The sequence below is a fragment of the Lontra canadensis genome, unplaced genomic scaffold (assembly GCF_010015895.1).
Source record: "Lontra canadensis isolate GAN:19392208 unplaced genomic scaffold, GSC_riverotter_1.0 scaffold66, whole genome shotgun sequence".
Classification (NCBI taxonomy): Eukaryota; Metazoa; Chordata; class Mammalia; order Carnivora; family Mustelidae; genus Lontra; species Lontra canadensis.
Genome location: NW_022631060.1, coordinates 3,573,615 through 3,599,095, shown reverse-complemented (window position 1 = coordinate 3,599,095; position 25,481 = coordinate 3,573,615). Strand labels below are relative to the sequence as shown.

The 25,481-nt window shown below is 47.9% G+C and overlaps 1 protein-coding gene and 1 pseudogene across 1 annotated transcript; one reads left to right on the top strand and one right to left on the bottom strand.

Annotated features, from left to right (window-relative positions):
- The first annotated feature begins 1,891 nt into the window (after window positions 1-1,891).
- Window positions 1,892-24,973, top strand: LOC116880598 (phospholipase A and acyltransferase 3-like). The gene is made up of 5 exons (XM_032879908.1): window positions 1,892-2,057; window positions 2,275-2,355; window positions 18,333-18,435; window positions 23,836-24,279; window positions 24,873-24,973. Exons 2-5 carry the CDS (start codon window positions 2,341-2,343, stop codon window positions 24,971-24,973), a joined length of 663 nt encoding a protein of 220 aa, XP_032735799.1. The 5' UTR covers window positions 1,892-2,057; window positions 2,275-2,340.
- On the bottom strand, window positions 21,106-21,782 carry LOC116880239 (annotated as a pseudogene).
- Window positions 24,974-25,481: the final 508 nt, after the last annotated feature.

Below are 25,481 nucleotides of genomic sequence, written 5' to 3'. Positions count from 1 at the left end.
TTGACCTTGATGGGAGTTTTCCCCAGATGAGTGTTCAGGTTTTGAGAGTTAATGTCAAGTAACAGAAACCCTCGTGTTCTCACAAAATGCTCCTAATGGATTCTGCTCCTTTAAATGTGGTTTGCTGCCCCCTTCTTTCTTTCTCCCCTTTCTCTCTCCCCCCTTTCCTTCTCCTGGCCTGGCCTTGCTACCCGTCCTACCCCACCTGCTCAGAATCCCCCGAAGGTCTCATGCCTTCAGCATAAGTTCGAGCCATTTTTTCCTTAACTTTCTCAGAGACCCCAAAACACTGGATTCTCCTGGGGGGAGCCATTGTCCTCATTAGAAGGCAGAGAATGGGGACATTGCAAATAATGACCATGACCCCGCCTCAGCCCACCGTCACACCATCCCCTGCCACACAAAGAGCAGGGCTCCGTGGCCGCGGTTGCAGAAGAGACCAGAGGCTTTGGAGTCAGCGCTCGGTTTGATCCTGGCATGGCTTCCCGTGGGAACATTGGTGGTGGACTTGGGAAGGGGCCTGGAGACACTCTTGCTGGTGGCGGCACCAACATCGAGTGGTAGCTTCTAGCCTGGGGTCTTACAGAGCTCCGCTTTTCAGCTCTGTGTGGAAGGTGAAAATCACTTTCCTGACACCCTCATTCGTCAGGATGCTTTTTGTTTTGTTTTCCCTGGCACAACACTCGGGAAATGGGCAGTGACCTCCGGGCAGTTCTGAAAGCAGAGAGTCAGAAGAAGCAGAAGTCAGTCTGGTGTTCTCCAACCTCAACCTCTGCGCCTTGGGTTTGGAGTGTTTACGGGTAGTCACTTGTTTAATACGCAAAACGATTTGTTGGGTAAGTAGCAATGCCCATAAAGCTCTGGTATGTATTTGCGTTGCCTCTGACTCTCCCATTGGGAAGCTGGTGACTGACGTGTGATGTCATTGACGAGCCTGTGCTTTTCCTCCTGTTAACAGCTGACGTGTCCCCACGAGGATTTACCACGTGCCACGCACCAGGCTCCGTGCTTCGTAAGCATCATTTCATCTGCAGCTCTCCCTTCGGGGAATGTATTTTCACCTGTGATCTTACATATTGTCCAGCATCACCATCGCTCTGTTTATGAGATGAATAGACCAGGCTCAGAGGGGGACGGGTTCCTGGACCCTACAGCCAGCAAGTGACTGGGCCAGGATGTGGCCCAAACATCTCGAAGGCAAGGTGCAGGGCTGGCTGGGAGTGGGGACAAGAGGGATGAACAGGAGCTCGTTCCACTCTTAGGGAGCCAGAGTCCAGCCAGAGTGGGGTGCCAGGAAGGGCCTGTGTCTGGTCATTCATTCATGGAATTTGAGCTGTGGACCTGGTTTGGGGGATATCTGATGGCTTAAGACCCAATCGTTAAAAGGGCTTTCTTTCTGCCGGACTTCTGAAAGCCTTCACATGGTTTTCAAATTTAATATAGTTTTAAACTGTAAGCCCACTTGATTGGAGGAGATAAGTAAACGGATGACAGTCCAGCGTGGTGTGTATCCAGGTGGCGTGTATTACAAGATGGGCGGCCCGAGGCGCGTACGTGGAATCCGCGAGGAGGTGGTGGCGCTGGAACTGGGTTCAGGGGCGCATCTAGGTGGAGAGGGCGTAGGGAGTGGCGGTGAGTGGGAGGCATCCCTGCCCGTTTGCCCCAGGGGCTGGAGCAGGCTGTCCCTGCCGCGGGGCTGGGAGCTCAGCGAGGCTCTCATTAGTCAGCCGCGCGGGGAGGAGCCGGGTGACCTTACGCTGGCTGGAGCCTCTGCGGCCATTAAACCCGGTCCCTTGGCGGTGCGCTGCCTCCCAAGTTCGAGAGGTGGGTGGAGCGGCCCTTCCCCGAACTTAAGGAAGGATGAGGTGCTCGGGGTGGCTCTCTAGCCCCAGGAACGCCGCGTGGGAGACGGAGAAATTGGGGGAGGCGGGCGTAAACAAGTGAGGGGGCAGCCTGCCAGCAGCCGCGCCCCCTGGCACCCCGGGCCGCGAGCGCCACCATGGGTAGGCGACAATGATCGTCCTCCCCGGGCTGCGCCGCCGCCTCTCAGGTGTCTGGTGAGCCTCCCCTGACTCTTCAAGGGATTCATAAGTTCACAGTCAAGTTCAGGGATAGGGAGGGGGCCAGTGAGGAACGCCAAGAGTGAGCGGGTGGCCCTGGGAAGGGTCAGAGGAGAACTGCGCACCATCTCTGCCAGAATCCGCGGTATCCTGGGGTCCTGGGAACGCAGTTCCCTATTAAAGACATAATGAATTCCTGCTTCCCCTGCCTCAGGCCTTCACACGGCGGCGGATACACCCAACTCCAGCCTGGAATTGAGGGTCCACAGGACGGAAAAAGATGCGTGCGTCCATGGTAAGTGTGGGGCATTGTGGGCTGCAGGAGGGCTGTGTTTTAGTGGGACTCATTGTCCTGGAGCCTGAGTTGTTACTGGGAGTGGGATGTGGGACCTCCCCCAGCCGCGGGCCATCAGGTGTCCCATGTGGGTTAGCCTGCTCCTGGTCCAGATGTCTCAGTACTCCTCTTGAAACAAATGCCAGGGCAGGCAGGACATCCGGGAGGAGGGAGGCAGCAAGGGGCAACTTGCTCCCAGATGGCCCTGTCCTATTTCCCCCCACCTCCTGCCTGTCAGACCAGAACATCTGGACTGGCTCCTGGAGCCAGATGTTTGGTCTGCACCTGCTGCTCCAGACCCTGCCTGGGTCTAACCTTTTCTCCGGGCTTTTCTGGTCTCGGCTGACTCACCCCATGATCAGCCCTGACAGCAATTTCTCGGCTTTCACTTTTTCTTTTTCTAACCTGTGATCTGGTTCAGAAATCATAAAGGGGCTTAGCAAATGCTTCCCTTCGATCTAGCAGAACCTGTGACAGAGGGATTCAGGGCACCGGCCTCGGATGTAGACCCACCTGGGGTCGTGTTCCTACCCAGCCCTTGGCGGGGCACAGGCCTGCGGGGGCCGCTGTTCTGAGCACTTCTTGCCTCAAAGCCAGTCGGTTCCCCAGAGTGTATAAGACTCAATACACAGGACGTGCTGGGAAGAGTGCTCCCCACGCAGAGTGAGTGCTCCCCTGTAATTCACTGGTATTACTATTTCAGTACACAAAAAGATGCTGCCAGGACTGGAAAAGGGTGGACCTGGCGTAGATGATGTCCCTAGTGGTCATTTTAAGCATCCCTCTCCTCGGTCTGACAACACTGTTTTCAGTAATAATCATGAAACTGATAGTAAGAGTATCCAGGAAAGAAACTGAAAATTTTCTTATTTATTGAGGTTTGTATGTGGAATCATGCCAGTGCAAAAGCAAAAAAAAAAAAAAAGTAAGAAAAAGAAAAATAAGGTAAATGTTATGGAGAAAAATAGGAAAAAGTCATGGATTAGGAGTTTTGGAGTTTTTAATTTGGGGCAGCTGGCTGGCTCAGTCAGGAGAGCCCGTGACTCTTGATCCCAAGGTCGTGGGTTTGAGCCCCATGTTGGGTGTGGAGATTGCTTAAAAATAAAATCTTTTAGACCTGTACCCCTGGGGATAAAAATATATGTTTATAAAAAATAAAATTTAGAAATAAAATCTTTTAAATAAGTTTTTAATTGCATGAATGTAGTTTTGAAAGAAAGCTTATAGATTGGTCATGGTCACGAATAATAGCAACAAGACAGTTTCTGTTTTAGAACTTTTACTTCTGGAAAGTTGTCTGTGACTTTGTCAGGATTGATCTTTGCATGTTCATGTTCCGTATTCAGCTGAGCTCGATTTGTCATCTGTCTTTGCTCACAGCTGACTGAAGGGAACTTTTTATTAATTTTAATTTCAAAAGCTCCTCTCACATGAAATCACAAATATACAACTAGGGAAAGTCTTAAATGTGAGGATAGGTTTGATAGAAATTCCTAAAAATCACATTTTGGAGTAAATTCCAGAAATTACAATACTGCCTATGTCTTAAAAAAAAAATCAATCTAGTGGCTTTTCAATATCTCCACATATGAAATATTTTCACTGAAACATTGTCACCAGAAAATTCATCATATGTTTTTATCTTATTTGGCATAATTCTCCCGTTTTCCTTCTTCTGCAAAAGATTAGAGGAAACTGTTGAGTGATAGTGGGCACTGACATTTATTTAATCCATTGTTTTAGAATGAGTCTAGTTCTCAGTAAAAGGGATCCACTTCTCTTTTAGTTTCTTCTGGCACTGGGAGAGCCCGCTCTTCTGTCTTCTGTGTTGAAACACAGGAAAATGCAGGACCTTGAGAGTCGGCACACAAACCGTGCCCAGCGTGAGCTCGAACCACTCTGAGCCACTTGGAACTTACTGTTGGAACAGTAGCTGAGTCTGTGTGTCCGCAGACTAAACAACGGAGTGTTCTCTGATCGAACTTACATGTAGAAGATGAAGTTTTTTAAAGAAAAAGAAATAAAAATGTGCTCATTTGAGGCTCATGGATGTAATTAAATCTTAATAGTAATGACAGCAATTAGAACTTCAAGGAAATAGCTTTGGGGGAGGGGTGAGTAGTATTTTATCAGTAAAATTAAGTCACTAGTATTTTACCATTAATATTCTTTAAAATTGGTACCTGATACACAGCAGACCAACCTTTGGTATGTTTTTATTGTTGTTGTTGTTTTTAAAAGATTTTGTTTATTTATTTGAGAGCGAGATCACAAGTAGGCAGAGAGGCAGGAAGAGAGAGGAGGGAGCAGGCTCCCCACTGAGGAGGGAGCCTGATGTGGGTCTCGATCCCAGGACCCTGAGACCATGACCCAAACTGAAGGCAGAGGCTCAATACACTGAGCCACCCAGGCGCCCCTATTGTTGTTTTTTTTAATAGATTTTTAAATATTTTTATTTGAGAGAGAAGGAGAGAGAGGAAATGAGCAGGGAGAGGGGCGGAGGGAGAGGGACAAGCAGACTCCCAACTGAGCAGGGAGCCTGATGCAGGGCCTGATCCCAGGACCCTGAGATCATGACCTGAGCTAAAGTCAGCCCCTTACCCGACTGAGATGTCCAGGCACCCCAAAGTGCGTTCTTCTTCTTCTTCTTCTTTTTTTTTAAGATTTTATTTATTTATTTAACACACAGAGAAATCACAAGTAGGCAGAGAGGCAGGCAGAGAAAGAGGGGGAAGCAGGCTCTCCGCTGAGCAGAGAGCCCGATGCGGAACTCGATCCCAGGACCCCGAGATCATGACCTGAGCCAAAGGGAGAGGCTTAACCCACTGAGCCACCCAGGCGCCCCCCCTAAGGTGTGTTCTTATGGTTTTAAAAATGTCCATGGACAACTTATCCCTATTTGCACCCAAGGAATACAGCTCCCACCTTCCTGGTCTTTTGAGTGTGTGGCTGCCTGCCTCTTTGGGCTTGTCGAATGTCATTTGTTGTTAGAGCAGCTGCCCGGACCTCCCTGGGATGGAGAGACTGCTTGTCTACTGTTCAGCCAGTGTTTCTCTGAGCCCTTTATTTTTATTTAAATTCAGTTAATTAACATATTATTGGTTTTAAGGTAGATTTATGAGACCCATCAGTCTTATATAATACTCAGCGTTCGTTACAACACGTGTCCTCCTTTATGTCCATTCCCCCACCCTCTCCCCTCCAGCAACCCTCAGTTTGTCTCCTATGATTAAGAGTCTCTTATGGTTTGTCTCCCTCTCTGATTTCGTCTTGTTTTATTTTTCCCTCTCTTCCCCACGATCCTGTTTTGTTTCTTGAATTCCACATATCAGTGAGATCATATGATAATTATTTTTCTCTGGTTGACTTATTTTGCTTAGGATAATACCCTCTAGTTCCATCCTCATTGTTGAAAATGGCAAGATTTCTTTTTTTGATAGCTGCATAATATTCCACTGTATATATGAACCACATCTTCTTCATCCATTCATTGGCTGATCGACATCTGGACTGTTTCCATAGTTTGGCTATTGTGGACATTGGTACTATAAACATTGGGGTGCACATGCCCCTTTGGATCACTACCTTTGTGTCTTTGGGGTAAATACCCAGTAGTGCAATTGCTGGGTCATAGGGTAGCTCTATTTTGAACTTTGAAGAACCTCCATGCTGTTTTCCAGAATGGCTGCACCAGCTTGCATTCCCACCAGTAGCGTAGGAAGATTCCCCTTTTCTCTGAGCCTGTTAGTTCAGCCTGTGACACCTCCTGGTCAGGGCCAGTGCTGATCATTTCTCTCCTCTCCGTGTTCCAAAGTTGCTTAGAATGAGCGTGATGTAGAGACAAAGCTCACCATGTGGCTTTTACTGGAAGTCAGTATCTTCGTGCGAACTCCTTGGTATAGTGGAAAGAATTTGGCCCTTGGAGTCAGGAAAACCTACAGTGGAATCTTCCCACTGCTTCTTGGGGAACACTGAAAACTTGGGCAAGTTACTTCCCATCTCTGAGCTGTTTCCTGACCCATAAAATATGGCGGCTGTTAAGAATTCCAGATAACTCGTGTGCACGTAGTGCTGATAGTGGCGGTGGCCATCCTGGTTTCCAGAGGAGTTAGGAGGCAGTCCTGATTCATGCATAGCCCCGGCCTCAGGCCTGGAGGCCAAGAGCCTGGAGACCAAGAGCCTGGAGGGCCCTGGAAGTTTTGCCTCCTTTTTCTAGGATCCTCATAGGGGCTGGACCTGGTACTCACTAGAGCTGCCCCTGTTCCTCTCTCAGCAGCTGGCAAGGGAAGAGGTGATATGTCAGCCCAACCCCTCCTCTACCTTCTCTCTAGGGCTGCGGCTGGAGAGTGTGGGTGGTTAGACCTCCCTCCCGCACATGCTTCCTGCACCCAACCACCCAGGGGCGCAGGGTCTCTACCCTCTCCCAGGTACTTGGTTTTACAGCTTTTGCCCCATGATCTCAGTTATTCCTCACACAAACTGCTGGATGGGTCTGTATGGCTCCATTGTACCAGAGAAGCCCAGAGAGGCTCAGTGATTCCTAAAGGTCACACAGCAGTAGAGCAGAGAGGGGCTGAATCTTGGGTGGACATGGGCTGTGCTTCTGAAAACACAGACTTGGATAGTCAGTATTGATGCCCAGCCCCGCCCAGGTTTCCTTTTTTCCTTGAACCTTGGTACCAAACTCCCAGCACTTTGCTGGAAAATCCCCTCTCAGCACCCACGTTGGACTTCGGTCTTTCTTGTAATTTTCCAGGAGTTTCCCCAGAGCATCAGGAATGAAGGGGCTGAGATCAGAATTTCCACACTTGCCACAGCATGTGGTTTTAAGAACAAGGAGAACCTGCTCTCAGGCTGGTTTCACAACCTCCACGGCATCTCCAGCTGGTCCTGGAACTGAGAACTTTCCAAATCAAACATAATGAAAACACACCCAGTGACAGTGGCAGCAAAAACTGCCGTTTACCGAAGTCTTCCTATATATTTGTGGTGTTTGCTCAGTGTTTTGTATGTATTACCTCGTTTGATCCTCAGGACAACCCCGTGAGTTCCTCTCACTTTACAGCTGGGGAAACTGAGGCTGTGAGAAGTTGGGTAACTTGTCCAAGGCTGTCCAGTTAGGAAGTAGCAGAGCCTAAATTTGAACCCAGACTGTCTGACTCTGGAGCCCCAAGGCTGTAGTCAGTATGCCTTTTCTGAAAACGAAATCCATCTGGATTTAGACGTGCTCATGAGTCATGCTCAGTAGCCTACTTTCTGTATTTTTGGGTACATCTGAAATATTTCATTAAAAAAAAAAATCGCAAAGCTCTGACCAATGAGACTAAATGGGACCGGATGTGTGTGAATCGGAGCACATTCTTTAAAAACATTAAATTAACTAATTAAATTAAATTAATGTTTTAAAAACATTCTTTTAAAAAAAGTATCTATTTTATTTATTTACTTTTTAAGTAGGCTCCACACCCAACACGGGGCTTGAACTCACGACCTCCGAGTCACACACTCCCCTGACTGAGCCAGTCAGGTGCCCCAAGAAGCACATTTATTTTTGTTTTGTTTCACTGCTTGGGTTGAAAATTCTTCTGCACGTGCTGTCGCTGTGCTCTCTGGTCCCGCCCGGGGCCCACAGCTGAGGGTCTCACACTGGATCAGAGCCGCAGGGGTGAATGCGGACCGAGTCGTCTGCTGGAGGGCTTGGCTGTGTCCTTTCTCCTGTGAGGGAAGAGGCTGGGCCACTTTCAGACTGACGGAGGGTAAGTGACCTGCTCTCCTTCAGCCTCAGTTTCCCCGTGTGCAAAATGAGGTGTGTCTGCTCATCTCAGGCTGACGTTCAGGGTCACGGCTCTCTCCCCTCAGATACCCTCTCCTCCGGTTCTCACTCTGGGCTGCACTGTAGAACCACCTGGAAACTTTAAAAAAATGCCCCCCTGGGCAGCTGGCAGTCCCCTCACAGCTGTGCTTCTGCTTCAGGCTGCCCGCACCCCTGCTTCCCTGTCTCCATCATCCCCCTTAAGGCCACTCCCTCCCCACCACCTTCTCGGATTGCAGGAGGATGTGAGGGGGTGAGTGTAGGATTCTGGTCGGAATTCCATCTGTACCACATGTGGACCCTCTCACCTGCTTCAGGACTTCACCAGAAATCTCAGGGGCCGCCTTTTCTAGCATCATCTGCAGCTCCTCTCCCCCTCCTCCCTTACGCCTGTTCAGCCTGACTTTGGCCTCCAACTCTGAGAGGAGCCGCGCTCACGCAGGCCACCAGTGGCCCTCACGCTCGAGCGCACTCCTGACCTCCAGAGGCCCGTTTTCAGCTGCCTCCCTGGCTTCTCCACTTGGCTACCTGGTGGGCGATTCACCCCAGCACCCCAAGCAGGGGCACCCACTTCTCCCGAGCCTGCTCATCCTGCCTCCCACTTGCTCTGGCCTGATCACCTTGGGGTGATCTTGACCCCACTTTTCTTCATGCCCCACCTCATTCCATCAGCAAACCCTGTAGGTTTGACCTTCATAGAAATCCAGAACCCGTTACTTGTCATCCCCACTGCCCCGCCTCATCTGAGCCATCAACACCACTTCCACACCTCTCTTCTCCTTTGTCCCCTCCACTGCAGCCACCCTGGCCTCCGGGCTGCTCCTCAAACACCTGGGGCCATTGCTCAGGCGGCTCCCTCTGCCTGAATGTTCCAGATATCTGCAGGGCCCACTGTCTGCCTTCCCAGACCCCTCATTTAATACTGCTCCCACCCCCTCCCCTCCAGCTCCTTTAACACTGCCCTACCTTTTCTTTCTTTTTTATTTGGTATCTCTTCTAATATTCTAGATGATTTACTTATTTACTAAGGCTTAAAAGAAATGGAAACATTTCTGTCTCTCTCCCTGGTACTGAACAAAAGCTCATGGAGGTAGGGATTTTTATTTCGTTCATAGACACAGTGCAGGTGCCAGGTTGGTGCCTGGAATCTAGCTCTGTGAGCATCTGTTGAGTGAATGAGCAAATAAATGTTTTTTTTTGACCTTCGCATGCAGAGGTGGGCATCCTTGGCTGCTTACAGCACTGCCCTAAGGCGGAGGAGAATATTTGTTAAAAAGGCATGGTGAGGGGCACCTGGGTGGCTCAGTGGGTTAAGCCTCTGCCTTCAGCTCGGGTCATGGTCTCAGGGTCCTGAGATCGAGCCCCGCGTCGGGCTTCCTGCTCAGTGGGGAGCCTGCTTCCTCCTTTCTCTTTCTCTGCCTGCCTCTCTGCCTGCTTGTGATCTCTGTCTGTCAAATAAATAAAAATAAAATCTTAAAAAAAAAAAAAAGGGGCACGGTGATCCTGGAAGCATGCCAGCACCCCCCTCTGCAGCAAATTGTGTGTAGACTCGAGTCCGAGAACCACAGCTGGGGATAAAGGCTGCAGGCTCAGAGTCAGGAACCTGGTGGGTTCGAGAGCAGAGTTAGACCACGTCACACAGTGTTATTGCCCTTATCATTGTCCTGGATCCCCTTAGCGCTTAACCTCTGCTTTTTGCAAAAAACGATCATTTGAGTTTAAAAGAAGAGTTTAAAGATACTCAACAGATGGAATGAGCAGGTGGGCGTATTTGGAATAAAGCAACTACAGTAACACAAGTGTAGCAAGTAGGTGGTTGGGTACACAGATGTTCACCAAACAGCCCTTTCGGTTTTGAACGCTTGAGACTTGAAATTTTATGTTTGAAAATTTTTCATAATAAAATGTCAGGAAGCATGCTATGAACTTAACAATGCTCATTGCAGGAGAGCTGGAAAATACAGAAAGAGAGAAGGAAGCAAAATAATTCCAGTAACCGCCCCTAGCCCCACACCTAGAAGGATTCCCTGTGAAGATGTTGGTGTGTATCTTTCTAGTCTTTCTGTGGTGTGTATTTATTTTATTACATAGTGGTCATCGTATAGCTTACCCCAAACTGAACACTCTGATGTTTGTCAGGGTTTTTTTGTTTTTTTTTTGTTTTGTTTTTTTTTTTTTTTTGGTGTGTGTGTGTGTGTGTGTGTGTGTGTGTGCTTCTAAAATGAATATATGTGTATTTAAGCATTTTGGAAAACTAGAAAAGAATTAAAAAATACCTCAGATATCACTGACTGCCAATAAACAGTTTACATTTTGGTGTATTTCCACAGCTTTTCTTTATGTGTTTTCTTTTTAAAAAAAAGTTTAAAAAATATGCTGTTTTGTATAAAGCTTTTCATTAACCATTATGTAATGGACATTTATTGTCATTAAGTATTTTTCTAAAATAGAACTTTAAAACATATAGTGTCCTAGTATATAAATTTAGCAAGAATTATATATATTTTTTAAGATTTTTAAGATTTTATTTATTTGACAGAGAGATGGCGAGAGAGGGAACACAAGCCAGGGGACAGGGAGAGGGAGAGGGAGAAGCAGGCTTCCCACTGAGCAGGGAAACTGATGCGGGGCTCAATCCCAGGACCCTGGGACCATGACCTGAGCCGAAAGCAGATGCTTAATGACTGAGCCACCCAGGCACCTCTAAATACGGCAAGAATTAAATAATTTTTTTACATAGGATTTTTAGGTATCTGATGTTTCGCCATTGGATGTCACTTTCTGATGGACAGTTTTTGTGGGCATTTCAGATTATTTCCTTAAGATTTGGTCTCTAAACAGAAATTCAGTCAAAGAGTATGAATATTTTTAAGGTTAGTGATACAAATTGCCAAATTGGGGTGTCTGGGTGGCTCAGTGGGTTAATCCTCTGCCTTCAACTAAGGTCATGATCTCAGGGTCCTGGGATCGAGCCCTGCATCGGGCTCTCTGCTCAGCAGGGAGCCTGCTTCCCTTCCTCTCTCTCTGCCTGCCTCTCTGCCTACTTGTGGTCTCTGTCAAATAAATAAATAAAATCTTTAAAAAAAAAAAAAAGATGTTGGCTACTATTGTAGTCACTAACTATTATAAAAAAAAATTGCCAAATTGCCCTTCAGAAGAGTTGTACTGATTTTTATTACCATCAGCAATGGATGACAGTGTGTGTTTACTTGTATCTTTTCTTATTTTTAATATTAGTATTTTAATTTCCCCCAAACCAGTTTTTAATTTGCATTTATTTGATTACAAGTGAGGTAGAATATGTTTAGTTAAATTAGTGGTAATATGTATTTCTCCTTTTAAAGTTATTTAACATGCCCTTTGTCCCCTTTTTAATTTTGGAATTTAAATCATTTTTATTGATTCATAAAAACTCTTCATATATTAAAGATATTAAATTTTCTGTCATTTTCTTCCAGCTTATCTTGGTAGTTTGTGGGGTTTTTTTTTTGTTGTTGTTTTTCAATGCAGAGAATGTATTGGTCTGGCTGATTTGGCTATTGGTAGCAAGCTGTCCACTTAAGCTAGGTCAAGTAAAGAAGTCTTAGTTTAAGGACACATGTGGAGGATCAGAGGATGAGGCCTACTTGCCTTCTCTAGGTCCAGCCAGCTGATGTGGGAGGCAGTGGTCACAGGATATGAAATATGGCAGCTGCCTAGGTAATGGGGACTGCAGCAATCATTTTCCCTTAAAAGGGAGCATGAACATAAGAGGCAGTGATAGAAATTTCTAATAATAAGACCTTTAACATTTTTAAAATCGTAAAACCTTTTACTCTTTTCCTTTGTGCCTTTTTCTTTGGTTTTTATCCTTCGAGTGTCTTTATTCTAAGACCTGATACAAATGCATCTATATTATTTTAAAATCTGTTTATAGTTTCATATCCTACATTTAAATGTTACTGATTTTTAGGAATCATTAACACGGTCATATTTATAGGTTCCAGGTGGGAGATGTTTTCAAGAGGTTTTGGTGACAGATAATATTCACCTTTTCCAATTAAAACACCTCAAGCATCAGGCACCTGGGTGGGTTAGTCAGTAAAGCAACTGGCTCTTGATTTTGGCTCAGGTCATGATCATGGGGTCCTGAGATGGAGTCCTGTGCCAGGCTCTGTGCTCAGCGAGGAGTCTGCTTGAAATTCTCTCTCTCTCACTGTCCCTCTCCCCCACCCCCATTCTCTCTCTTACTCTCACTCTAAAATAAATAGATCCTTAAAATATTTTAAAAAAATAAAGAAGAGAGATTGGGGCGCCTGGGTGGCTCAGTGGGTTGGGGCCTCTGCCTTTAGCTCGTGTCATGATCTCGGGGTCCTGGGATGGAGCCCTGCATCGGTCTCTCTGCTTAGTGGGGAGCCTGCTTCCCTCTCTCTCTCTGCCTGCCTCTCTGCCCTACTTGTGATCTCTCTCTCTGTCAAATAAATAAATAAAATCTTTTTTAAAAAATAAAGAAGAGAGAAAACTTCAGGCTCATCCCCCTGAGGAACTTTTTTTCTCCATCTAAAAATCTTAAAAAGTTTTTATTATAAAAGTGACTCATATTGGTTAAAAAAGAAAAGAAATAATATAACTTGTCAAAGTCTGAATCCCAAACCCCCACTGTATAAAATATACAACATTTTGGTGTATTTTCTTCAGATCATGCTTAATGTATAGTACACTTTGCTTATAAATGTATAAAAAAGTATTTATTTTATTTTAATTTTTTAAAATGTATTCTAAGCAAAAATGGGATATTAATGTTTTTCAATGTGCTTTTCTCAACCAGTTCCACGTCAGCTCACATAACTCCATCTTGTTTTCTCTAGCGGCAGTATGTACATATGGACATATGAATGCAGGATCATTTATTTAATTGGTCCTATTAATGATTATTTAGGTTGTTTTTCCGATAATTTCGGAGGCCAGAAATTGGTCCTCAGTTTGCTTGCTAAGGAAAACGGTTGTTAATGCAGTTCTTTGTAATCCTGCTTTTGTGGGAAGGATAAAGACCTTTTGTTCTGAAATCCCGTGGGCTCAGAGTCTCAGCTTTGCCCTTGTTAGAGCCTGCATTGCGTTGTTGCGTAGTGGAGCCCTGGTTACTGTGCGGGCTGGGACTCCCCTGAGCCCTGGGCTGGAGAGCGAGCTCTCTTCCTGGGGCCTCCTGCTAGCCCCCTTCTTCCTAGGAAGAACCACCTGGCAGCGAATCCCCCCGAGACTGTGGAATGAGTGCGGGAGGCATCACAGTCCATTCTCTTACAGCAGGAGCTGGCAAGCTTTCTCTGTAAAGGGCCAGAGAGTGGAAGATTTTAGGTCACACGGTCTCCATTGCCACTCCTCAGCCCATCTGCTGTAGAGAGAAAGCAGCCCAGGACGAGATGTAAATGAATGGGGTGTGGCCGTGTGCCAATAAAGCTTTGTGCACGCTCAAGTCTGAGTGTCCTGTAATTGCACGTGTCACAGAACATCCTTCTTTTGACTTTCCCCCAACCATTTTCAAAATGTAAAAACCGTTCTGAGCTTGCATACAAAAATAAGCAGAGGCAACCAATTTGACACCTGGGCTGCTGTTCTCATACGTCTAATTTTATAACCTGGTTCCTGGAGTTCTTCGCTTTGACTCAATGGAGTTGTTTCTCTAGCTGGATTTTATGATAGAGGGTGACGACATTCATTGTCTCAGTGCGTGGCACCCTGTCCCCACTGGTCCCTACGTGACCCCTGTCTTGTGGGTTTTTGGCTTAGGTTTCTTTGGTTTCCTGATATTATCATGCCTTCCCCCATCTTCCCAGCGGCCAGCATCCTGGTGTGTTTAGTGTGTGTTCTTTAGTCCATATGCTTCTGTTCTTGTTGTTGGTTTTTTATTTTTTATTTATTTTTATTTTATTTTTTTAAAGATTTTATTTATTTATTTGACAGAGAGATCACAAGTAGACTGAGAGGCAGGCAGAAAGAAAGAGAGAGAGAGAAGCAGAGAGCAGAGAGCAGATAGCCCGATGCGGGACTCAATCCCAGGACCCTGAGATCATGACCTGAGCCGAAGGCAGCGGCTTAACCCACTGAGCCACCCAGGCACCCCTCTTGTTGGTTTTTTAAAATGATGTTTTCAGGTGTGCTTCTTCTAAGATGTGTATCATTGGTTTGTGTGTGTGTATCTTTAATTGATACAAGTGGGGTTGCATTGCAGAGCTCATTCTCATGTTTCCACTTAGCTCTGTGTCTAAAAGCTTATCCCTGTTGCCATGTGAACATGGAGTCCTTGCACTAGTTAGAAACTAGAGGGCAGGGCTCCGCAGATCAGTCCACCACCTTTCACTTTATTTTTTAAAGATTGTATTTATTCCCTTGAGAGAGACAGAGAGCACGAGTAGTGGGGAGAGGCAGAAGGAGAGGCAGAGACAGGCTCCCTGCTGAGCTGGAAGCCTCACGTGGGGCTTGATCCCACGACCTGGAGATCGTGACCTGAGCTGAAGGCAGGTACTTAGCCATCTGAGCTACCCAGGCACTCTCTTTCACTTCATTTTTATTTTTTATCTTTTAAAAAATATTTTATTTATTTATTTGACACAGAGAGAGAGCACAAGGAGGGGGAGCGGCAGACAGAGGGAGAAGCAGGCTCCCTGCCGAGCAAGGAGCCCAATGCCAGGCTCGATCCCAGGACCGTGGGATCATGACCCGAGCCGAAGGCAGATGCTCCACGGCTGAGCCACACAGGCGCCCCATCACTTTGTTTTAAAAAAGTGTCCTTGAGTGATATTATGTTTTGACCTTGTGCATATTTGGAAATAGGTACCTTTGCCCTTGAAAGGGGCAGGGAATTTGATTGTGTATTTTAAAAATCAATACTTTTTTCCTTTCAAACTGTAGACAGCTATTAAAATTTAAAAAGTTTTGAGGGTCCCTGGGTGGCTCAGTCGGTTAAGCAGCTGCCTTTGGCTCAGGTCATGGTCCCAGGGTCCTGGGATTGAGCCCCACATTGGGCTCCCTGCTCAGTGGGAAGCCTGCTTCTCCCTCTCCCCCTGCTTGTGCTCTCTCTCTCTCTCTCAAATATCTTTAAAGATTTTATTTATTTATTTGAGAGTGAGAGAGAGCATGAGCAGTGGGGGGAGGGACAGCGGGAGAGGGAGAAGCAGACTCCCTGTGGAGCAGGGAGCCTGACTGGGGTCTCTGTCCCAGGACTTGGAGATCATGACCCGACTGAAGGCAGCCGCTTAGCTGACTGAGCCACCCAGGTACCCCAAAATTAAAAAAAAAAATTAAATACATTAAAAAAATTTTGTGTTGAAAAAACCTGAAGTCTAATTTATTCCTTTTAGTGTTCATTTCTTTTTTTAAAAATAATTTTTTAAAAAGTTTATATTTGTTTTTTTTCAATCCCTACCCCAGCATGGGACTAGAACTCACAACTCTGAAATCAAGAGTCGCTCACTCCACCCACTGAGCCAGCCAGGCCCCCCGTTAGTGTTTGTTTCTATGAGTTTTCATCAAAACATACAACTGTGTAACTGTCACCACCGTCAGACACGGAACAGTTGGGGAAGCTCAGTTCCTCCCCCAGTTTCTTCCTGCCCTTTTGTCGTCTGCTCCCCACCTCACTCCCAGCACCTGGCAATCACTGATCACTTTCTGTCCTATAATGATACCTTTTCTGGAATGGGACATAAATGGGATATGATGTTGTCTTGCTTTTGGGGTATGGCTTCTTCTACTCATCACCATGCATTTGCTGCCCCATTATCATGGGGTGTTTATGGTGAATTTCTTTGTAGATATTTTTGTCATTGTAATAAAAAAATTTTTTTTCAGGCGTCTTTCAACATGTAGGCCACCTTTCTCTGGTATTTGTCCGGAGCACAGTGAGTTCCTCGGGTCTGTGTACCACTGACTGCTCATTCCTTGACATTGTATTACTGATGTTCACACTGTCTCCTGTTTGTTTTTATTAAAGATTTTATTTATTTATTTGAGAGAGAGACATTGAGGGAGAACATGAGAGGCAAGAAAGTCAGAGGGAGAAAGAGACTCCCTGTGGAGCTGGGATCCCGATGTGGGACTCGATCCCAGGACTCTGGGATTGTGACTTGAGCTGAAGACAGTTGCTTAACCAACTGAGCCACCCAGGCGCCCACACTGTCTTCTGTTGAATCCGTGGCCTTCCCCAGGGCAGGATGCCTGCCTTGTCTTTATGTCCTTGCTTATTCGTGGAGGAACCCTTCTCCCCCACCAGTTAAATTCCCTTTGGGGGATTTCTGAAGGTTCCCTAATTCTTACCAACAATATTTTTTTCCTTTTATTCTGGAAAGCAAGTGGGATCCATAAATTGCGACCATTGTCTATTATTCCGAAATAGGTTCTCTGTAAGGTTTGGGTGCCTTCTTTTTGGCAGACTAATTACAATCACTGCATAAGAGATTATTTATACATAACATTTTTTTAAATTTTTTAAATAAATGTTATTTATACATAACATTTCTGTGAAAGGATGTTTTTCCTGCCACATGTAACACAGATTTTCAGTTTTAATGTTTATATAAATGGAAGTGCGCTGCTATTGACCTTGCTTCATAGGCCTCGTGGAGTTTGTGATTGGCTCTTCCCACTTCCTTTGTTTCTATCCCAAGGCAGGCCATGCAGGGGTGAGTCCTCCCCGGGCCATCCTTGACGGACTCTCTCAGTTAGGTCCATGGAGCTTGGTGGTGGGATGTAGGCAAATCCCTACGGGTCTGGCCACGAGGAGCAAGCAGGTCAGAGTCCACTCCCGAAGACTTGGCCAGAGGACAGAGGGGATCCTTCTCTCGGTCTTCTAAAGGGATAGTTGCCTCGCTCATTAAAGAGATTTAGGATTGGCTTGGACCAGAGAAGCTTGTCACCCCTGATTCTGGTCCAAATCGAATGCCCCGCACCCCCAGCACTTGGTAGTGTCTGTTGTTGGCGCCTCAATAATGCTGAATGGAAGTGATCTTGAACCTCTGGAGGTTTTCTCCAGCTCTGCTCTGTACTCCCCGATCCTCAGCAGGGCAGGGCTCCTAGCTGCTGCTCCCCACCTTCCCCAGCACACAACACTCATCCCTACACACACTGCTTGGGAAGTAATAAGAGATAGAGTTTTGGTCTTTTCCCCCAATTCCCCGCACTGGGCTTCTATAAGCCTTGTAATTTCCGGAATGATAAGAGATGAGAGTCTTCTGTAATTCATCATAAACCCTCTTCATCCCCACTTGAGTTTATGCTAATGAGGTGATGAGGAACACACCTATTAGAGGGCTGGAAATTTCAGCCCTACCTCCGGGGCTGGGAGGAGAGAGGCTGGATGGTGAGTTAATCATTAGGACCAATGACATAATCAACCCTGCCTGTGTAACACAGCCCCGGTAAAAACTGAAGGGGTTGGGGAGTTTCTGGGTTGGTCAACACACAGAGGTGCTGAGAGACTGGCCCCTGGAGAGGGCGTGGCAGCTGTGCCCCTCCCCCGCCACTCCGCCACTCCGCCATCTGGCTGTTCCTGAGTTGTATTCTTTATAAAAAGCTGGTAATCTAGTTAAGTAAACTGTTTTCCTGAGTTCTATGAGCCATTCTAGCAGAGGAGGAGGTTATGGAAGCCCCTGATTTACAGCTAGTAAGTCAGAAGCGCAGGGGACAATCTGGACGTGTGGCTGGCAGCTGAGTTTGGGGGGGGGGGCAGTCTGGTGGGACTGAGCCCTTCACCCCTGGGGTCTGCGTTAGGTCCGGGCAGTTAGCGTCATAATTGAGATAAACTGTAGGATATCCAGTCCGTTTCCACCGAGGACTAGATTGCGTGGTGTGGAGAAACCACGGATCTGGTGTCGGAAGCGTTGGTGTGAGTCTAGTGCACAGGAGAAAGGAATGTCCTTTACTCGTATACTCACATTCACACGCACACACTCAGCCACTCATCATCGGGTGAGCAGCTAGGAGGACACTATGGCCAGAGACAGGCCAATTCTTGGTCAGGCCCTAGGCCAGCTGGGGAACGTCGGGGAGACACCCTCCCAATCTGATGGCCTCTGGCAAGGGACCCCAGCCTCTGCCACCTGGTTCCAAGGTCTCACTCGCACCACCTCTAATAGCCTTGTTCTTGGTTTTGCAGCCAGAGCCCAAGGTTGGAGACCTGATTGAGATCTTCCGCCCTTTCTACAGACACTGGGCCATCTACGTTGGCGATGGATACGTGGTCCACCTGGCCCCGCCAAGTAAGGGCACTGAGGGCCTCCACCATGCTGGGCTGGGAGGAGTGGGAGATGGGGCAGCTGTGGGTAACAGGGAAATCCACCTCCCTCATTGGTCCCCAACTGGTGGTTGGTTCCTGAGTGCTGCAAGAAGGAAGGTTGGTATGGGGCAATAGTTTTCAAACTCTGCTCCTTGGAATCCTGGGGTCCCCTACAGGGGCTGAGGTGGGCTTCCAAGGGGATGGCTCTGGTTTTGATGGTTTTAAATACCGTGGGTTTTAATTAAACTTATTCACCTCTTCCGTGTAAAACTCCGTGAGAGAGCATGGGCTTTTGGGATGTGGGCTTGGTGAGGAATCTAGTTTCTACTCTCCAGTCTCGGTTTCCTTATCTATAAACTGAAGCTAAGAGTGCTTTTCTAGGAGAAAAATTGTGAGAATTCCCCCACCCCTTTTCTTAAACTTTTTTTTTTCTTTTAAAGATTTTTTATTTATTTACTTGACAAACAGAGATCACAAGTAGGCAGAGAGAGAGGGGGAAGCAGGCTCCCTATTGAGCAGAGGGCCCGATGCGGGGCTTGATCCCAGGACCCTGAGATCATGACCTGAGCCGAAGGCAGAGGCTCAACCCACTGAGCCACCCAGGCGCCCCCCCCTTTTCTTAAACTTTTAACTTAAACTGAGGTATAACATAAATACAGTAAAGTGTGAAAATATAGTGAAGTGTATAGTCAATGAATTAAAAAAATAAATCCTCCATCCATGTGACAGTGACCCAGATCAAGATCTAGAACATTTCCACTACCCTACGAGGCTCCCACATGGCTCTGCAGCCACCCTCCTCTTCCCGACAGACAACCGCTCTGAGAGCTTCTCTGGCTGTGAACTAGTTTTGTCTGTTCTACACCTTCGTGTGGGAGGAGCTGCAAAGCCTGGGCTTTTTTTGTGTCTGGCTTCCTCCCTTGCCCCTGAGAGTCCTCGGTCTGTGAGCCGTAGGAGGACTTCTCTTGCATTCTGTGTGTTTTCTGTTATATGAAAATACCGCAGCCTGTTACACATGCTTCTGCTGAAGGACACTGGCTGGTTCCCGTGTTTGGCTGCTGTGTACATGGTAGCTGTGACATTCTTTGTCTTTTGTCCACCCCTTTATCCCTAACTGATGGCCTCACCCTGTACATACAGAGGAATCAGAAGGAACCAGAGTGTGTGGCACCTTCCCCAGCCCGATGAACCACACCACAGTCTGCACCCTCCTAGTCTGCCTTTTCTTTGGTTAAGATGCAAGAAAATGCCCCTGTCCTTGTTTAAAAAGCCAGCCTCTGGGGACACCTGGGTGGCTCAGTTGGTTAAGCATCTGCCTTGGGCTCAGGTCATGATCCCGGGGTCCTGGGATTAAGCCCCACATCGGGCTCCCTGCTTCTCCCTCTCCCTGCAGCTCCCCCTGCTTGTGTGCTTTCTCTCTCTCTCTCTCTGTGTCAAATAAATAAAAATCTTAAAAAAAAAAAAAAAGCCAGCCTCTGTATGTGGGTCCTGGACCCCCTCTCTGACTTTTGTGAGGCCTTTGCTCCTCAAATTCCTCACCTCTTGTATTCTCTTGGTCCCCCTCTCTGCTCAGTTATTCCAAATGGCATGGAAACTACTGTAATAACTTCCTGAACAAACAGCCCCTTGACCTCACGTCTTCTCTAGCTAATTTCCTGTAGAGTGAACCTTCCATCATCCACTTCCTCTTGTCATTCTGTCTTTGGGTCCCTCCACCAGCCCTCTGAGCTGATAAGCAAAGGAGCACTTATCAAGGCTACCAAAAGACCCTCCACATCTTGACAAAGCCGAAGGTTGATCTTCCGGTCAAGGCTGACTTGGCTTCTCAGTAGCATCTGACACGAGTGACTTCTCTCTGATCTTCATTGGAAGCCTGTCTTTCTTCCTCTCTCACTTGGGGCCTTCCTTCTCAGTCTCCTGTGTGGGCTCCTCCTCTTCCTCGATATCCCTCATCCTTACTCTACCCAGGGGATCTCCTCGGGCCCCTGGCTTCTAGTACTTTCCGTTGGTGGATGTTTCCTAAGCCCCCCTCAGCATAGGCCTCCCCACTCAGCTTCAGAGTTGTATAACCTCTTGAATACTTGGCATCTCCACGTGGGTGTCGGATTGGCGCCTTGAACTTGACATGCCCTGAAAGAAAGGCTCCTGTGAATGACGCTGTCCAACTGCTGGAGGCCAGAATTTAGGTGTCATCCTCGATCTTTTCCACCCCGTATCTAATGCAACAGGAAATCAGGTTGCCTCCCTCTCCAAGAGAGACTCCAGGTCTGATCACTTCTCACCATCTGCACTGTCTTGCCCATCTGAAGCTTTGCAGCTTGTGGCTGTTCTCTCTGCCTCTTGCCCGCTCGTGCTCCACCCGTCCTTCCCTGGGCAGCCCTCACGATCATTCTAAAGTATGAATTGGATTATGTTACTTCTCTCTTTTAAATTCTTTTTTTTTTTCTTTTTCCCCCTCTGCTCAAGTTTAACAGAAACCACAAAAGATCAAAACCGGTGTCTCGCCACTGGCTCTCTCACATCAGTTGATCTACCCTATAGCGTGGCTCAGGCCATTCTCTGCAGAGGAAGGAAGGCTGGCCGCCCCAGCCCCTGCAGGAGAGGCCTGTCTTGCCCCATACCACATCCGCACTGGATCTAAAGTCTTGTGTTTTCAGCATGACAGTATATGCACAAGAGATTTTGTTTTCCTGGCCGCCCACGGCAGCCTGGTCCTAAAACAGCCCAGTGCTCGCTTCTGCTTGGAGAATTATTCTTTGCTCTTCTGCGTGGCAGGCTTGCTGGTATCATTACCAGGCTTCCAGCCAGCCGGGGGCCCTTTCCCAGGCTTCTCAGTAAACTGGAAGGCCCGAAGTAGTCTCAGAGTCTCACCCACAGAGTGGCCGACTGGGGGTGGGGGGTCATCCTCAGTCATCCGCCAAAGGAAACTGTATCGTCAAGAGTAAAGAAGCACCTGAATGAGGTGCCTTCAGCAGCTTTTAAGACTCTGCAGTCCTAAGTGAGGGTCCACGTGGGGTCTGATACCAGGGGAATGTTTATGGGTCCCAGTCCTCCTCGTTTCTTGGGTGTGTCAGTCCATGCCAGGTGACAGAAATGAGAATCCACAGACAAACAAGCCACTTGGCACTTGAGTTTCTTAAATTCTGAATCACTGACAGTAGTGGTCTCCATGGGGCACACAATGCGGAAATCAAGAGGACAGAAGAAGAACACAACGTATTTTCTTTTGTAGTCCGAGAGGCTGATGCCTTTGAACCGGACATCTAGCCTAATGGCTGTGGCTTCGAACTTGGGGGCAGGGTGCCCAATTTTGGCATTTCCTGAAGACATCTTGCTATTGGTACCTAACCACGCTGGAGCGCCAGATCTCGCCTGGCCATCTCTCCCATCACGGCACCCCAAGCTGATAGGGCAGATCCCTGGGGGGATGAGGAAAAGGCAATGACCAGGGTGTGGGGGTGTTTCTCACCAGCTCTGAGACAGAACTCACCCAAGACCAGTCAGGAAGAAAACGCCTTAAAATTCTTGCCTGGTTTTTCCATCACGCCTAGAGGAAGCTTCCAAGACTGTACTGTGGCCAGTGTTGGCTCAGCAATGTTACGTGGCATGTCAGGACCACTCAGTGATACAGCCAGAATCCAAACCCAGAGTTCCCCTATGGAACTTCCCACCAGAGTGGCACCCACAGCGCGAAGCTTAAGGAAGCCTCACTCTTAGGGATTGACTCTGTACGGGCCTGGCCCTGAGAGTTGGAGCTTCCTTAAATTTTGTGCTGTAGGCACCCTGCTTACCTCACCCCTGTCTCAGCCCTGCCATGCTCCCTGCCTGGGGGCTGAAACTCACCTGGTCCCATTCCCAGGCTAACCCCCTCCCCAGACTCAGAGCTCTGCATGCTACCAGCTCTATTCTTTATTCCAGTGACTCCCTCAAACGCCTCCCGCCCCGCTGGTAGCAAGTCTGAACTCCCCTGAACTCCTCTTCCAAAATCTCAGGAATCTACTCAGGGCAACGGGGGCTAATCGTCTTTTGAAAGACCTGGAATCTGAGCAGCCCTTCCTGCTGTTGCTTGTGGCTGTCCCGTGGTGTCACGTGGAAGACTGTCTGTGGCCCGCCTAACAAGACGCCTCCCCTGTGGGAAAGGGCCTTGGAGATCCCATCCCAGCAGGGCCACAGAGGCTCTTTGAGGGACAGTGGGTCTCTGGGGCCCACTTCTTTTGCCATCATCCCCAGCTGTGTAGGTTGGCTGCCTTGGGAGCCAACAAGACCGGCTGCCCGGTCTTGTGCTGATGTCAGCTTCCCCTCCCAACCATCCTGGTCCTTGGATGGACCCTAGATTCCCTTTCTTTTGAGTTTTCTATTTTTTTACTTGAAATGTAGTTGACACACAATGTTCCATTAGTTACAGGTGTACGGGGCCGTGACTGGACAGGTCTATATGGTATGCTGTTCTCACCGCGAATGTAGCTACCACCTGTCCCTGTGGAGTGTAGTACAACCCTGTTGACTCTATTCCCCATGCTTGTGCCCTTTATCATCGTGACTTACTTCTGCCGCGTGTAACTGGGAGCCTGTACCTCCCACTTCCCCTCGCCCATTTTGCCCATCTCCCCTCTCCTTCCCCTCTGGCAACCAGCCACCAGTTCATTCTCTGTCTGTTTCTGCCTTTTGTTAATTTCTGTAATCATTTGATCTATTTTTGAGATTCCGCATATGAGTGAAATCATAATCATACGGTATTTGTCTTTCTCTGTCTGATGTATTTCACTGAGCATAATACCCTGTAGGTCCGTTCATGGTGCTGCAAATGGCAAGATCTCTCTTCATGGCAGAATAGTATTCCACAGGGAGTTTAATTTCTGGAGCTTGGTTGCCCCTTCCAGCCTTTCAACCTCAGTAAGGGCTGTGCCGGGTGTACCTACTGGGTCTCCCTGGGGACCCACCTCTAGGAGTTGCTGCAGGGTTTTGGTCCCTTTGCTCCAAGAAGGGTGGGAACTCCTCATCCATCCCCCTTTTCTGCAGTCATCAGCTTTGTACTTGTCAAGGGAGTTTGACCTTGATGGAATCACAGAAGGTTCATAATCTGTTCCCCCAGGGAGAAGGGGCTTCTCAGCCCATATTTGCATAACCAAGAGGGCCGCAGAGGAGCCACAGGTGTAGAAGGTCCACTTCTCTAGAAACGTTACCACTCCTCATTTCAGTTTAGGAAGCCAGAGCCCAGAGACCACAAGCACCTTCTCCAAAGCCACACAGCCTGTGACTGACCTTAGTCCCTTTTCCCTTCCCTTCTGCTCATGCTCTTGTGGACGGTGCCAAGGGCCTGTGGATGGATCCATACAGGCCTGCCCAGCACCGATCCCTCTGTTTCCTCTTTGTGAATCCTTAGGCGAAGTTGCGGGAGCTGGCGCGGCCAGCATCATGTCCACCCTGACCGAGAAGGCCGTAGTGAAGAAGGAACTGCTGTGTGATGTGGTTGGGAGAGACAAGTACCAGGTCAATAACAAACATGATGATAAGTACTCCCCACTGCCTCCCAGCAAAATCGTCCAGCGGGCGGAGGAGCTGGTGGGGCGGGAGCTGCCCTATTCGCTGCCCTGTGAGAACTGCGAACATTTCGTGAATGAGCTGCGCTACGGAGTCCGCCGCAGTGACCAGGTGCGTCCTCAGCCTCGTCCCCATCCCCAGGAGCCAGACCATTCCGTCAGCCGGCGGGGGATGGGCATCGGGCATCTAGAAGGCAAATGGATGCCACGCTCGGGGTGGGGACGAGGGTGTGGAGACAGCAGGTCGGCCCCGTGGGCCAGCACAGCTGTGCACCATGACCCACGATGTGAGTCACCGCCTGGGAAGAATCCTGTGTTTTGGACAACACTGTTTGTCTTTTACCCACTCAAACATTGCTCCAAGTGAAGAAAGCACATGAGAAGTTTCCTTTTCCCAAAACAATTCCGAGGCTTTAACGCAGAGAATAAACAGCTCATTTTCGGTGGTCTCGTAGAATTCCTGTTTATCCACATTTAAAAAAAAAAAAGATTTCTTAGCACTTCTAACGAGGGACAGCTTTCGTGTTTCATAATATTTTGCTTTATGACCTGTGCTGCCCACCTGTGGCCCTTTTGGGGTCAGAGCTCCCGTAATTCAGCTCACCCAGCAGCCGGCCCACGAGAAGTCAGCACGTCCCCCCTGTAAAATGTGCACTCTCAGGACTAACCAGGGCCCCCTGTCTTGTGTTTGATTGTACTCTTTGCCTCCGCACCAAGCACACTCACAGCGAGCTGTTGTTGATTTCCTTGACAAAGTTCCTTTTGTACGAAGCCACTGTCTCATGCATTCTCCCTCCATGAGGTTCTGTAAAGAACCGGGGCACATTGTTCCTCCTCCATTATCTGCAGACTGTTTCTCCCACCCTGACAAATCATTTAGCAAGGAAAACGCTGGGAACAAGAGCTTTCACGTGGATCTCCCCGCCCCCGCCCCCCGCCCCCGACCCAGAACCGCTGCGGCTGCCACAAAGCCACGCCTGATGACGTCTACTGTGAAGGTTAAAGACTGACTTGCAGTCACATCTTGGGTCTGTAGCTTCATCCAGACCTTGTCATCCTGGCCTCTGGCTGCTAGGAACCTCAGATCTGGGTACCGTGTGATGTCAGTGACACTGGTGTGATTCCTGTCACCACACACAGCCACGTGGGGCCCACTTAGGGGCAGCGCCGAGATGTATTTATTTTTAGCCCATGAAGGCCTCCAAATTCTCTATAATGGTCATTAAGGGTTTGTGGCAGCCACATGCATACAATCTAGGCAAGTTCTGTGCTTAGGGGAGCAAGGGCAGTGCCAACCGTGTCAGGTAAGGGTGTTAGTTTTGCATACAGAGTTCGTATTTTCATATTTTTTATTCCCGGGATTTGGGGTACATGGTCCTCACTGGACTTGTTGGCATAAAATCATGATTAAACATCTTTTTCTTTGCTTGTTCTTGATTTTGCTTAAACGCCTGGCTTGGCTCATGGGTGAGATTTCTAGATCTATGTT